Genomic DNA, 14,237 nt, shown 5'->3' with positions numbered 1-14,237 from the left:
GGAATGGTACCATGGTAGATAGTTCGTCAACAAGATGGGGGGTGGCTAGTGTCCTCTCATCTCCTTAACCGACTATGCAGGTGCATGGGTTTGCGGCTGCACACTCATCACAGTGGTCAACCAGACACATTCCAGGGAAGAGGGATGCAAGAGACAAATTCAGTCACTAGGGTTGGTGTTAGCAACAATCTGTCCCGACACCTCGACGTTCCGAAGGATTATTTGACCTAGGAAGATTTTTGGCTTGGTCCTTCAATCTCGACACACTGAAGCTGTTACTGTTCAGGCTGTTTTTTCACTGTACATAACAGCCAACGACCATACCACATTGAAAACATCACTTCTCATCTGATTGGTGATGTTTAGCAACAATTAAGTGTGGTCAGTACCCCCTAGGAACACCAGATGCAGAAGCTGTTAGTATTTGGAGACGTCTTTCAAATTAATTTTTTTCTTGGGTTCTGTTGTTGCTGCTGCTCTGCAGTCATGTAGCTCACCCAGCTCTTGAGGACAGGTGGCATCTCGCTGAAGGTGTACGGCTGCAGAAGAGGGATTGTGTGTAATATTGGCCTCCTACCCTCTCTTTTATAGCCTCCTAAGGGATGATTAGCAAGCTGTCACCTGCTGGATGGGCATGCATGCAGGTGTTCTAGGTGACCGAGTATCCTGTTGATAATCTAGCTCTTTTTGGATTAATAGATGTAACTCCTACCATCTCTCTAGCAAGGGGAGAGAGGGACTTGAGTGAATAAACCTGTTCATCTTCAGCTTTATTGTCCCCAACAATATGGTTTCCTCCAAGCCAATCTTCAAATTAGTGATGTTATATTCCATTTATTCGGAAGTCCCAGAAGTCTGGCAGTTGAACATCACACATGTCCAACCCCGAGGACTTAACATAAATGGCCCATGTCTAACCACCCCTCATTGTGTTCCTGGGCCAAAAGGTAAAGTGGTTGGGACCAACTGGATGGTGGGGATTTTGCCTTACTATTGGTAGCCAACTACCAATATCCTCTTTGTTTTAAGTTGAATGTGTGGCTCCAGCTTGCGCTGAAAGTAAATCCCCTTACTTAAAAATTTGTAAACTTTGGGGAGTTTGTACATTATTACTGAGAGCTCCTCCCACATTTGATTAAAAAGGCAAAAAATTTTGTTTGTACATTCAACCAGTTCATTATTAACAAAACTATTCTTCCCACCTCTCATGAACCTTAAATGGACTCATTAAATGCTCCAAGTTGAACTCTGTAATAGCTCTTTTCTAACTTAATGAGGAAATCAAACACTGTGTCAGTAAAATTATTTATATAGCATCCTTAACAATGATTTATTGATGGTACTACCAGCAAATTAAGTTGGAAAATCCTGTGCAGGTTTTAAATAAGTAAAATTAGGTGATTGTCATATTATATAACCACAATTATAAGAGCTGCAAAGTACTTCAATCCTAGAAATACCTTCTCTTGAAAACCTTTGAATTTTGATCTCAACTGTTATAAGTATTTAGTTCCCTGGCAAATTCCATAAATGAATAAGATGAAAATGTATTATTAATTTACCATTAAAAATTTTTTTTAGTGTAAAGTGTTCTGGTTAAGCAGATCAGTAATGAAAATTAGTGACCAAAACCAGTAATAATATACAGACTGCCTACGATAGTACATTTTATGTGTACAGCACACACACTGTCTGTCAAGCACATATTATTATTATTATAAAATCTAATGTCTAATGGGTTTATGATGCTCAGTATTTACATGGTAAACCACTTCACAGTTATGATACAGAATGGAGTATGGATTCAGAATGGAGTATGGATTCTTGCTTAAGAACCAAAGATATCTAAATAGTATCCCTAAAAAAGTCACTTCCTAATACAGAGCCAAGTTTCCTCTGAACAATTGTGGAAAACAGACAACGCTGCAATAATTATTGTATTTACAGTATAAAATTTAAATACCAAATAATTGTATAATCTACGTGGTAAAAGTTTAAAATAACTTTAGGTAAAATATTATATAATCTAACATACAAAACTATTGAAAACAAAAACATTGTGCTTCACTACTTAATGTTTCAGCCACTGTCATACCCACATTTCCCTGGTATGTTTCCCACCACTGTTATCTTCTACCTCAGGTATTGGTTCTAGTTCCTTTTCTGTTAATATTGACAGTTTGGCTTCACTTAAAGTATCCTTACCAGCTTTTTCTGAGGATTCGGCCATTCCTTGTGCTGGTAGATCTTCAGTGTCTTTTGAAATGTCAATTTTGGTATCACCTAAAGACTTCTGTGGAGTGAGGAGACATTCTTCTGGTGTGGTGAGAATAACTTTCACTTGAGGAGTGCTCTCACCAGTAGGCATTTCCCTCTCTTGGTCAATGCTCTTTCCATTGATTTTGATCATTGGACTCTCAGGAGGAGATAATGGTATGTCCAGAAGACTTCCTAAGTCACAACTTTCTGTGTCCGAGTCAAAAGTCCCCAAACTTTTTGCTGTCCTGCTGCTCCCTGAGGGTACTCTCCGGGCTGGTGAAACTGGTAAGCTACAGCTCACACCTCCTGTTCTTGGTACTACTGGTTCTTCATCAGCAAACTGCTCATCTTCATCTGACTTCACTGGATAGACTTTTGAGCTTTCGGAACTCAGCCATTTACTAAAAAATCAAGATTAGAAAAAAAATTATTACTTATTTGAATAACTCACTAAGATAATTCAACTTTATAACTAACACAATCACCTTTCCGTGAACAATGACCTCAATTGATTTAGCAACCACAGTTGATTTTAGACTATGTACATGAAGGGTTTGATTTATGATAATTTGGCTATACGTACGGCCAAACACTGGGCCACTTTCAGTCATTCAGTGGTTAAGACCATGAAGAGTGTGAATGGGAGTGGTTAGGCAGGAAGATGGAAAGAAGGAAGTGGGCATGGAGGTAAAGAAAAGGCTAGTGACTAAAGTGATCCTGCAAACATGGTGCACTGAAGACACTACCCTCCTACAGGTCTTATTTGAAGTGGTGAAAGTAAAAGTTATTATATCTGGGATTACAATTATATTTGGGAGATTTTACTGTTTTAACTAACCTTAAAGTATATGAGGATGATGCTGCAGCAGCTGCTGACTTACTCAACTCTTGGGGATGATGCGGACTCTGGATTCGGATCTTGCTGAACGCCCCCTTCAGGCCCTTGATCACCCCCCGCTTCTGCTTCGTCTGAAGTTGGGCTGTTATGAGAAACAAAATGGCAGTTTATATCTTGAGCACATTGTGTTAAAAGAAAAACAGGACATTCTCATTGAAATTTAAATACACTTGAGAAAGAAAAAAATCATGGAACTTGTTATTCTTTATGCAGTGTTACTAAATAAAAACAAAAAGGTGTAGTGCCTTGAAACAGTTTGCAATACCATCATCTTAATTCTTGGTGAGAAACATTGATTAACTTTAACCAAACAAATGCCAAAAAGCTTGCCATAGTAAACTTAAATGCACCCATTAGGTGAAAAAATACTTTTCATCAAATCCCCTGAACTAGGTACGCGCTATATAAAATGGATTAACTTCAAAGAGATTCATGTTAATTGCTAACAACAGCACCATTGGCACTCTATGGAAAACTTATCCTGTGACAAGATCAATTGAAATAAGAGGCAAATCTATCCAAATTCCTAAAAGTAAAATGAACTTTGTTGGAAAAACCAATTCAAAAGCATTAAAACTGCAGAAATTTATTTGTTCTATTATAAACTTATTCCAACGAATTTCTTTAAAACTTCTGAAGCAGAAGCTAAGCCTTTTCAAAGTTAAGCAATATTATTTCATTTTAAGAGTGTGGCAAATTCAAGATGCTGACTCCACTGCTAAACCAGCAGTACACCAACCTAACTTACTGGCAACAGTGCGAGACATACTAATGATGAAAATGAAAAAGGTCCCTTAAGATCATCATGCATCAGATAATGATGACAATTAAGACAAAAAAAATATAGGAAAAGAATTCCCCACCTCAATGATGTGCTACAAGATGTTAATGATTTTTAACAATTCTCTCCTGTTTGCAGCCTTATGATTCCTGTGGAAACAATGTTGTACATTGTTACAAGATGTTAATAATTTTTAAAAATTCTTTTCTGTTTGCAGTCTTCATTATCACTGTAGAAACAATGTCATACACAATGTTGTACATTACACCATTTATGATTGAATAATTAGTGATTAGAAATCTAGTCATAAGCGAGACAAAAGTACTGGAGAACTAATACGTCCAATGTGGTCAGGTCATAGATTAAGTTAAAGAATTTGGATAACTAAGCAGGAAGAAACCAAAGGGAACAGATGAAAGTACAAGCCAGAATGTAATTCTGCTTCGACTGTACGGACATTGCAAAGAACTGTACCATCTACATTGTGGTAGGCCAGGTACCTCCATACTCTGAGCAATAAGTGAAGTTCATAAAGCCTTTGGGTATAATTAGAATTACAGGCAAAGTGCAACACTCTCACAACTGATAGAATTAAACTCCTTACTGAAAATCACATCAAATGAAACAAATGTAGGTTTAAAGATGGTAGCTATGAAAGATCAAACATTAAGAAACTAAGGAGTTAAAATTATGCACAATTTTGAGACATCAAAACTAGTAGAAAGTTTTGGTTCAATAAAGGGTTACTGAGTGTGTTGGCCGACAATATTACAGCTGTCAAAATTCCTAGTAATTCTGTAAAGAAGGTTTAAAGTTAAAATCTGGGAAAACAAAACCCTAAAGCTTTCTCGAGCAAGTTTCTTGGCATGGAAAATTACCCTGGCACGTAAATAATAATGCACTGATAAAACCCAAAACCGTTAATTTTCTACCAAGAAGTAAAAAGACAGTAATACAAAATTAGCAGTTTTTCACTCAAAAGGCATAAGTAAGAAGTAAGAAAACAAATAAGAAAACCAAATCATCATTTCTGTAAGTGAGCCTAGGAACCATCTTAACATGAAAAGAATTTTTGGAAGTAAAAGTCAATTATTCAATTCAATGCACATTCTTTGAACATATGGGTGTCACTGGTCTTGAATACATAGTTAATTTTAAGAAATCTGGACAGATAGATGCATTGTATTTAAGAAAACTAATCTAAAATTTGCTTAAAAATAAATATTGAGCAGATTTTTATAATCTGAAGCACTGACAAAACTGAAAACATTCTGGGCTTAATGCCACAACAAATCAACACAACAATATTAAGCAGTAAATTGTGCATGGCATCACAGTATTTTTTATTTAAACAGTGGTCACCATCTTAATAGATGACCAAATAGTACATTTAGTGACACTAAAGAAATCCAAGAACACTACCTCCCACACTTTGTGCTTTACAAAGACAGCCAAAAGCAAAACTTAGAAGTGCTATAAAAGAAATTACTAGTAAGAAAAAATAAGAGATATATGTTCATAGGTACATCTTTTAAAAGTAGTATACATGCTAGAATTTGTCCATTTACCAAGTGTTCAAAATGAATGATACTGAAATATAAATTATAAACAAAAGCAGAGCTAACATACAACCACAGCAAAATGTGCTACAAAGCCAAATGAGCACACGTAGCAAAAAGCAAAGAATAGACTTGTTTTGCTAATATATGTACAGTGAAACAAGAAAATTTGCTTAATTTGAAAGTAGCAGCCAACACGGATATGTTGTCAAATGTGCACTGTTACCGATGTAAACTTGTGTAAACAATTCCTGTACTGTAATTTTTTAAAATAAAAAAATTGGAAATGTGTTGTTCCTAGAAGGCAGATTACCATTTTGAAATGCACTGAAACCTTGGTTGTTAGTAGGAAGTTGAAATTTGCTTTTCCAAGTATTACAATCGTGTTATTAGTACTTTGGCAAAAACAAGTTTCAAAATGGCAAATGCTGTCTGACAACACTATGTACACTCTGGCCAGGGTTATTTGATATAATTTGGGGGTTCAAGTACTCATACTAAAGGATAAAATATCAGGTCAAAGACACTAGAATACTATTACAGATGGAATACTAAGAATTTCTTTACAACCTCTCATGGGGCAAACAATTTTAAACAAGTCAAAAGTAGATCTAACTGCCATTATGTACTATGATCAAAATAAATCAATATGTATTGTATGTCTATTCCACACAAGGATGCATTTACATATTTTTTCTATACAAATTGTTTCTGCCTTGTTGTTTTCTCTGTTGCTTTACAATATGCTGTGGTAATGTATTTTTACAATATACCTATAAAAACTGTTACCTGCAGTTTCCTTTTCACCACAGTACAGCGTACAGCTTTCGTAAATAAATATATCCATCAAATTACAGCAATTACTGTATAAGAGTACCAGTTTTTTATCCATGACATCAAATTGGTATAATCAACCAAAATCATGCCTACTTTTTGAATAATTGTTCTAATACGTAATTGTGCTTGTGTATATGAATAGTTCAATGGCAGAAAGCACTAAAAATGAGTCTTGAGATCATTTCACTGTGCACCTAGTAAAATAGCACTTACCTTGAGTTGTGGAAACATCCCAGATATCTACTACCTTGTATCATGTATTACGATTCTTTATGGTAGCAATTCCATACATATGTTAGTAAGCAATTTTATATTTCCTAGGAATTTACCAAACTCAAATTTTAAGTTGAAGTTAACCCTGTCATGATGAGGGCTTAGATGAGGCTGGGACATACAGGTTCCAATAATGTCTTTTATGGTCTCCAGCTCCATAATCACCAAATAAAGGTTGAACCTACAGAACATCAGGTTGACCTTAGAATCCAATGGTCTGGCATACTTCTGTCTTAACTCTAAATCATACTAACAAGAAATCCTTTAATAAGCTACCACTGCCTTTTGTCAGCTTGATGAAATGTGCTGTTGTGATGTTTAAGGAAAGGATAAGTATGAAACTAAATGCACTACCCTAGATATTGAATACAACATGAGAGCATAACAAAAAATATGCGAGGAGGATCTAACCACACTACTATGAGTTAATTTGTATGAATTCAATGAAAGGAATGAAAGATTGGAGATCTGGGCTGAAGTCAAATTACAATGCTCTACTGTGATCCAGCAAATCGTCTCATTAGTTCCACCCATTCTTGAACAGCAGACTCTTGGTGTCAAAATCATCTCATCAAAGAATTTTTAGGTATGAACCACTACATCCATTTTTGGCCTACATGACCAGGGTCCAGCATAGTTCAACATTTGTGTGAGCTTCATGTAGCGGATCACTGAAGGGGGATAGTGCACTGTAGGCATTACTTAAGATTATTTGCCAAATCTCTTTGGTCCCTAGCTACAACCCCCTTCATTCCTTTTACTGTACTACTGTTCATATTCTTTTCCTTCGATCTTACTTTTCACCCTGTTCTAACAATTGTTTTATAGTGCAATAGTGAGGCTTTCCTCCTCTTACACTTCTAAAACCTTTTTACCCTGGATTTCCCTTGTAGTGCTGAATAACCTCATACGTCATAGTGCTAAGCCTTTCACCTAAATTCTATCCTATAGTATTATATTCCATTCATTTCATATAGTTTATGGAGGAATATCTAGACTACTGAACAAGAACATTTGTGGGACAGGTTCCCAACACATTTTTGTCTATTAAACTCGCTGAAAATTACAAACTGTACTATGACTGCAGGTAATTATGTTTTGGAAATGTTTCACATTTGGTAATAACAAGCGAGTCCTCCTGCATGCAGATGTTGCATGAAATATATACCACATCAGAGTTACTCTAAACCTATACTTAGAATTTGCTTGTCTTAAAAGTGTTCCATTTTCAATTTTATAAATCATCCTTGGGGAATCCAAAACTTAGATGTAGTGTTGGCAAATTATCCTCCCCTCTTCCACAAACTGTTTCACAAGCCTCTGGCAAACATGCAAATTCACACCGCTTTGGGTGGATATTTCCTTGATTGCATATTAGCCTTATACAATGCAATCACTGCAGTGATATCTTCCTTAGAAGTAACCCTCCTGGCCATCCAACTTGGTCAAAAACTGGATAAATGACCCAGATACACGCATGAAAAAGTGGCGAGGATGCAGAGGTCTTGAGCTACGAAACCTTCCTCTTGGGTGGCAGTTATGAAACTAAACTGCCAGTGGAACTCCTGATCAGTAACCAAATCGTTATTTTATGCAGCTCATATATGATCAAACTTCTTGTACTCCGTGAATTGAAAACTGAGAAATTTAGTCGCTGCCAGCCAATGCGACTTAACTACCCGTGTAGACTGTACAAGGAAATATTTGTTTCTAAGATATAATTATCTCTCAATTTTTTTTACCTTTTTTTTAGCTTACACACAATGGTTTATATGTGAGTTTTAAAATGTCAATTTCTAATATGTGTACTGTACTACTGATTCCAAGTTGGGTAATACAGTGGAACCTCGGATTTTTGTACATAATCAGATCAAGAACATCTCACAAAGTCCGAAATGTACAAAACCTGAAACTATACATAATTGCCTTAAGGAATAATGTGAATCCAATAAATGTGTTTCAGACACCCAAAAATGTTTAGAATAATTTTTTTAGAGACTAAACAATGAGAAATGAAGTATAAATGATTAATGCAATGGATAAATAAACATTTAACACCAATCTTGCCTTTACGGAAGACAGAGGAGGGGAGAGGGGTGGAAGAGAGGATAGTGTTAGGAAAAGGGAGTCTCCCTCTCCAGAAGAACTTCAGGCACCAAGGACCTATCTAAGGTTATTTCTCTTCACTTTTACTGGCAGTATCTGGGTTTACTTCCCATCTTCAATATTTACCGGCACTAGGATCAGCTTGAGAATCACTGGACCCCTGTTGCACAACAAACCTGTCCAGAGACATTTGTTTCTGATATCTTTAAAATTTACCTTGTTTCTTTAATATTTGCCTCAAATGAAACTAGGCATTGTCATTAAAATTGCTGGAGACAGATTACATCTTTGTTGGGATGATAATTCTCCACAAAATTTTTACATTAAGTACTCCACTTTGCAAACATGTCCATAACCACTGAAGTATGCCCATTCACTTTTTTTAATTTTTCAAACCAGCCTCTGCTGGCCTCAAGTTCACTAACAGCAGGCAGCACTTGAAGGCATTTTCTTCCTGAGATTGGCATGCAACATCCTTGCCTTTTCACAAATTATCGCCTCTTGACACATCTCCCATTAACTATTTTTCATTTATCCAAACCAATGACAATTTCTCAACATCTTCAATCAGTTGTGATCTCTTTCGTCAATGTTATCCCTTTTGCAACATCAGCTGCCTTGATTTCTTTTTTCTTTGTTAGGATCGACCTGATTGTTGATATGGACTTGCTGTACATCCTGGCATGATCAGCCACACATATGCCACTTTCATACTTTGCTAAGTTCTTTTTTAAATTCTATAGTGTTTCTGGCACTTGGAACTTTCTTTGGCCACATGATGGCTTATTTAGAAGTTCCCCTCGAATAAAAAAGCACAAAATCAAGAAACACAAAGGCAGAATGTGTCATGAGAGAACATGGGATGCTTGGTTAGGGCCCTTGTTATGGGCCTAGTTATGAGTTAGGCCCTGGAAGAAGTGTTTCCAAACGTACAAATTCCAAGGAAATGTACCAAACCAGAGTCAAAATTTCTTCAGAAAGTCTACAGAACCTGAATCGTACAAAAACCAGGGCATACGAAATCAGAGGTTTGGCTGTATTGTTATGATATGTGAACTATTCGAGCCTCAGTTTGTTAAATCTCCTATTGAGTTTTACAGAATGCTTTCCCTGAAGTCATTGTGTTGTTGACTATCAAGGAAATACGTATATCCTTTGATAACTGTGGAAAGGGTTATGCATATCTTAGTTTAACCAGACCACTGAGCTGATTAACAGCTCTTCTAGGACTGGCCCGCCCGAAGGATGAGATATTTTTACGCAGCTAGGAACCAATTGGTTACTTAGCTACAGGACCTACAGCTTATTGTGAGATCCAAACCATATTATATGGAGAACTGAATTTCTAATCACCAGAAATAAATTCCTCTGATTCCAGGCTGGCAGAGCGGGGAATCAAACTCGCGACTACCGAATCAGTAGGCGAGCACGCAACCCACTGATCCAATGAGGAACTATGACTGGAAAAAAAATGGGTATGGCTCTATCTGATAAATAAGTACCACATAATAATTTATTTTAATAAACTATTTAAACTCCTCATGATCCCTTATAATGACAAGGTGAAATGTTTCTAATGACTTACTAATATAATTTCCAGTCTGCTTTGCATATGTTATAGTGTTATGTTTGAGGTGCTGGACTATGTTGCAGACATGTAACTATGAAGAGGACATAATCACTACTGTACAAGTCGTCACTTGCATTCCATCTGAACCTATTTACAATATTGGAACAGAATGATACATACTGAAGATAAAGTCCAATGTATTTTCCAAAAGTATGCATTTGTCTCACTGAGGCACCATACATTATTGAGCTCAAATAATGTATGGTGCCTCAGTGAGACAAATGCATATTTTTGGAAAATACATGGGACTTTATCTTCAGTAGGTATCATTCTGTTCCAATATTGTAAATAGGTTCTGATGGAATGCAAGTGACGACTTGTACAGTAGTGATTATGTCCTCTTCATAGTTGCATGTCTGCAACATAGTCCAGCACCTCAAACATAACACTACTTGAGAGCTACTCAATGAGTGTCTAATTCAACATTTGAGAATTGTAGCTATAAAGAGGATTAGGAGCCCTAAAATTACATTGTAGCTATAAAGAGGATTAAGAGTATTAAAATTACAAACTGCCATAATCATGTAAGATCTTAAAATATTTATTATAATTGGTGAAAGAGCCTCATACAACACATTTGGGGAAAACATTTGTGCTTAGTTCCCCATGATGTGCTTCTTTCTATTAGAATCTTATAATGTATTATATTCAATACTGAAAGTCACTGCCAGTCATAAAATTCCTATTTCTTTTATATTAATGGCAGAATTCAATAATGGTAACTAAACCAAGGTGTTCATTTATCCATCTTATGGAACTCGGTTCCATAACAGTCCTATAAAGTCCATCCTCTGCAGTAGGATGTATAAGCAAATCTAAGCTGAAGCTGGGTTGGAATTTACAATCCAAAAGAATGTGTAAGGTGAAGTAAATGGTTTTATATACTCTGAGAAGCAGATACTGATGCATAAATTTGGTATAAGGTTTTCCACACTGTGAAAAGATATTCACTGTGAAAAGATATTAAGAAATTGGTGACATGTTTTCCAAAAATGCAAGTTAATGGCAAGCTGAACAACCTGTCACAGGTCTAAAATGTCAACATTTTCTGCAAACCTTCATTTATCAAAGATTGCGTGTCACGTATTGTTAAAACACCAGTTTTTATACACAGGTGAAATTAATTTCCTCTAATGATATGTATATTTAAGGTTAGTAGTACTTCTATTTTCCCTTACATAAGGTGCGTACCTTATTCTCTGAAAGATCTCTAAAAGATATGTAATCAAGCCTACCAATAAAATTTTATATTCAGTGCTCTAAATAATCAAGAACTTCATATAGGATGGCTTTTAATATATGTTTATAAATTTCAGTAACAAAATGCATGTTCATCATGCATCAATGTACATGAAATGTCTACACAATTTAATTTAGTTTCTTCACGGTATGGCAATAAAATATAAATTTATAGTGACTGTGTGCCATCTAGACAAGTGTAGCATGATAAGTGTAAAAGCAACATGATGAAGTCTGTCATGGAAATATCTTAAAACATCACAGAACTCTACGTAAAGCATTGCCCGCTTTTCATAAAGCCCCTATTTTTTTTCCAAGCAAAAGCATAAAACTGTGAAACAAAGCCCATCACGTTAAGTGAAAAACAGTACCTCAGTGCTGAACCAAGCAATTACAAGCCTGTGTTCAGGTAATGGTGATTCCATTGTTCAATGGTGAACTGGAGCAATTAAAAGACTGAAAGGCAGTGAATGCCCTGAGCCTCAACTGCTGTGCAGTGAATGAACAACCGTGGTGATAATTTGTGGTTCATCCCCAAACATATACAAAGTTACACATGATTAATACTTACATGGTTTGTTCCAGTTCTGTGCAAAAGGAATAAAAGAAAAAGAAATAATAATGGGACTGTGTCCCAGAAATAAACCTAATTGTAAAGATCACCCAGAATCTGGGAGGAAAGCTTTTCATACCAGGCCATGTATATTCTGCCGATTCATTCTTTTGGATATCTTTGCAAATACTAGCACATTTATTAAACAGATTAAGGCTTTTCCCAGCATCTTGGGTTAGCCAAAGTCCTGCCATTTGCCAAATTACCTAAGCTGCCTTTATACTTAAAATATATCACATCATGTACGTGAACATATACAGTTCATCTAAATACAATTTTACTTGGATTACTAAAATACCCATATACATTGTCATTCAGTTATGTATATATATATATAAACAAGAAGGGTGAGATGACAGGGTTCCTCCAGTAGTATCCCACAGGCTTTTTAAAGAATTAAATAAGACTACAATGAGAATTCCCTAACTAAATCTGAAATGATAATGTAAAATTAAATTTTATAATTCTAAAAAATGTCAGAATTATATTAACAAGTAAGAAATATCTGGCAATTATGACTTTTGTGTAATTCTGGATTAATCAGTTCTACAGAACTTCAAATAAGAGTATGTATAGAGGGAGCCAGATCTGGCATGTACTACTAGTACTTGACTGCAGCCACATCACAAAAGTAAAGTACCTGATAGAAATCTAATATGTACTGACCATACAAAAACATATTGGAAATAAAATTAAAGAGAAACTTCTGTAACAATAAGTATTTCATGTAATAACCTTACAAATGAACAAATTATTGGGCCTTTGTAAACTGTTGTAACAGAATCCTCTGCCAACTAACATATGTAGTACTATGGACTCTCAGAATGACTGACTGAAGACATTCAACATCTTAATGCTTAATGATGCCCTTTCCTGGTTGATCATGATTATGGTCCTGACAAGTATAAAATTTGCACTTCTTGGTACTATTCATATATTTATGGTAATACGTATTCACAATCTATTAAAAAAAAAAAAGGGGGGCTGTCTGGCAGCAGAAAATATGAGACACTTCCAATTAATGAGGGCTAAAGAGATTAAAATAAATGAAATCTCTAAAAAAATTTATTTTAAAAGATTGCTGTTAATCCTCTAAGAAAGACTTCTGAGTACTATACATATGAGGATTCATGTGACATTCTAACACTGGAGGGGTAATTAAATAAAATAAAAATTTTTATTTAGCTTGCACTTCAAATGTGTAGAGAAAGAGGGGAAAATACATCTTCAGTCACAAAACATCCAATGAAGGCCCAAATTAAAAAAATTATTTTTGTTTTCCAATAAGGCCTTTTCCCTTTTGGAAGGAGAGGCACCATAATGGTATAGCCTTTTAGTTTTTTACTAAATTTTGAAGAATGAGGTTCCTAGCCAGGGAGGAAAGGTTGTACAGGGCAAAATGGTCTAAGAATGCACAAGGACATGAATTAAAAGTGTGTTTGGTAATTTGAATCTGTGCCCCCACTAGGTTTTAAGAAAATTAAATGATGGTTGGGCTAGGTGATTTAAATGATAGGTTAATGAGGAAATGGTGTTGTACAAATGAAGTTCCTTGAGTAAATGAAACAAAATAATGTTAAAATGTTTTTGGAAAGTAGATTTTTTACTGGAAATGTGTGACTTTTGAAAAAGAATATGCATCGTATGCAGTAAAAATGGAGGAAAACCTTTTAAGAGAAAGTTTATTAGATTACTATAAAACGCAGAATGTAACAAGTGAGAAGACAAGTAACAGGAGCTATAATTCTCTGGTATTAAGTTTTTGAGAAAACTAAGATATAATGAAATTAGGCTGCAGATGAAAGGCATTGAATTGTAGCTTTAAATGGACAAATGAGTTTGAGAGGAATGAAGTGAAAAGAGCACACTGTATATTGAGTAAATATGAAGTAAAACTGTTGTAGATACTGAGGTAAGAGGAGCTTATGATGAATATGTGAAATATAAGGATGGATCCAGTCAGCTGAGGGTCTTTGTGGGTAAAGGATGGTTGGAAGAGAGAAAAATACCAGTAAGTGCTGGGATGAGAATAAATAAAATAA

At 35.5% G+C, this 14,237-nt stretch overlaps 1 protein-coding gene across 1 annotated transcript in view; it reads right to left on the bottom strand.

Annotated features, from left to right (window-relative positions):
- Positions 1-1,293: 1,293 nt before the first annotated feature.
- The window catches only part of LOC135224900 (uncharacterized), a 315,424-nt gene continuing 302,480 nt past the window's right edge, over positions 1,294-14,237 (bottom strand). Inside the window, 2 exon segments of the mRNA XM_064264224.1 lie at positions 1,294-2,660; positions 3,098-3,239. Of these exon segments, the coding sequence (XP_064120294.1) occupies positions 2,090-2,660; positions 3,098-3,239 (713 nt within the window). The 3' untranslated portion in view covers positions 1,294-2,089.

This window comes from Macrobrachium nipponense, chromosome 12 (genome assembly GCF_015104395.2).
Source record: "Macrobrachium nipponense isolate FS-2020 chromosome 12, ASM1510439v2, whole genome shotgun sequence".
Taxonomy (NCBI): domain Eukaryota; kingdom Metazoa; phylum Arthropoda; class Malacostraca; order Decapoda; family Palaemonidae; genus Macrobrachium; species Macrobrachium nipponense.
This window is presented reverse-complemented; position numbering and strand designations above follow the sequence as displayed.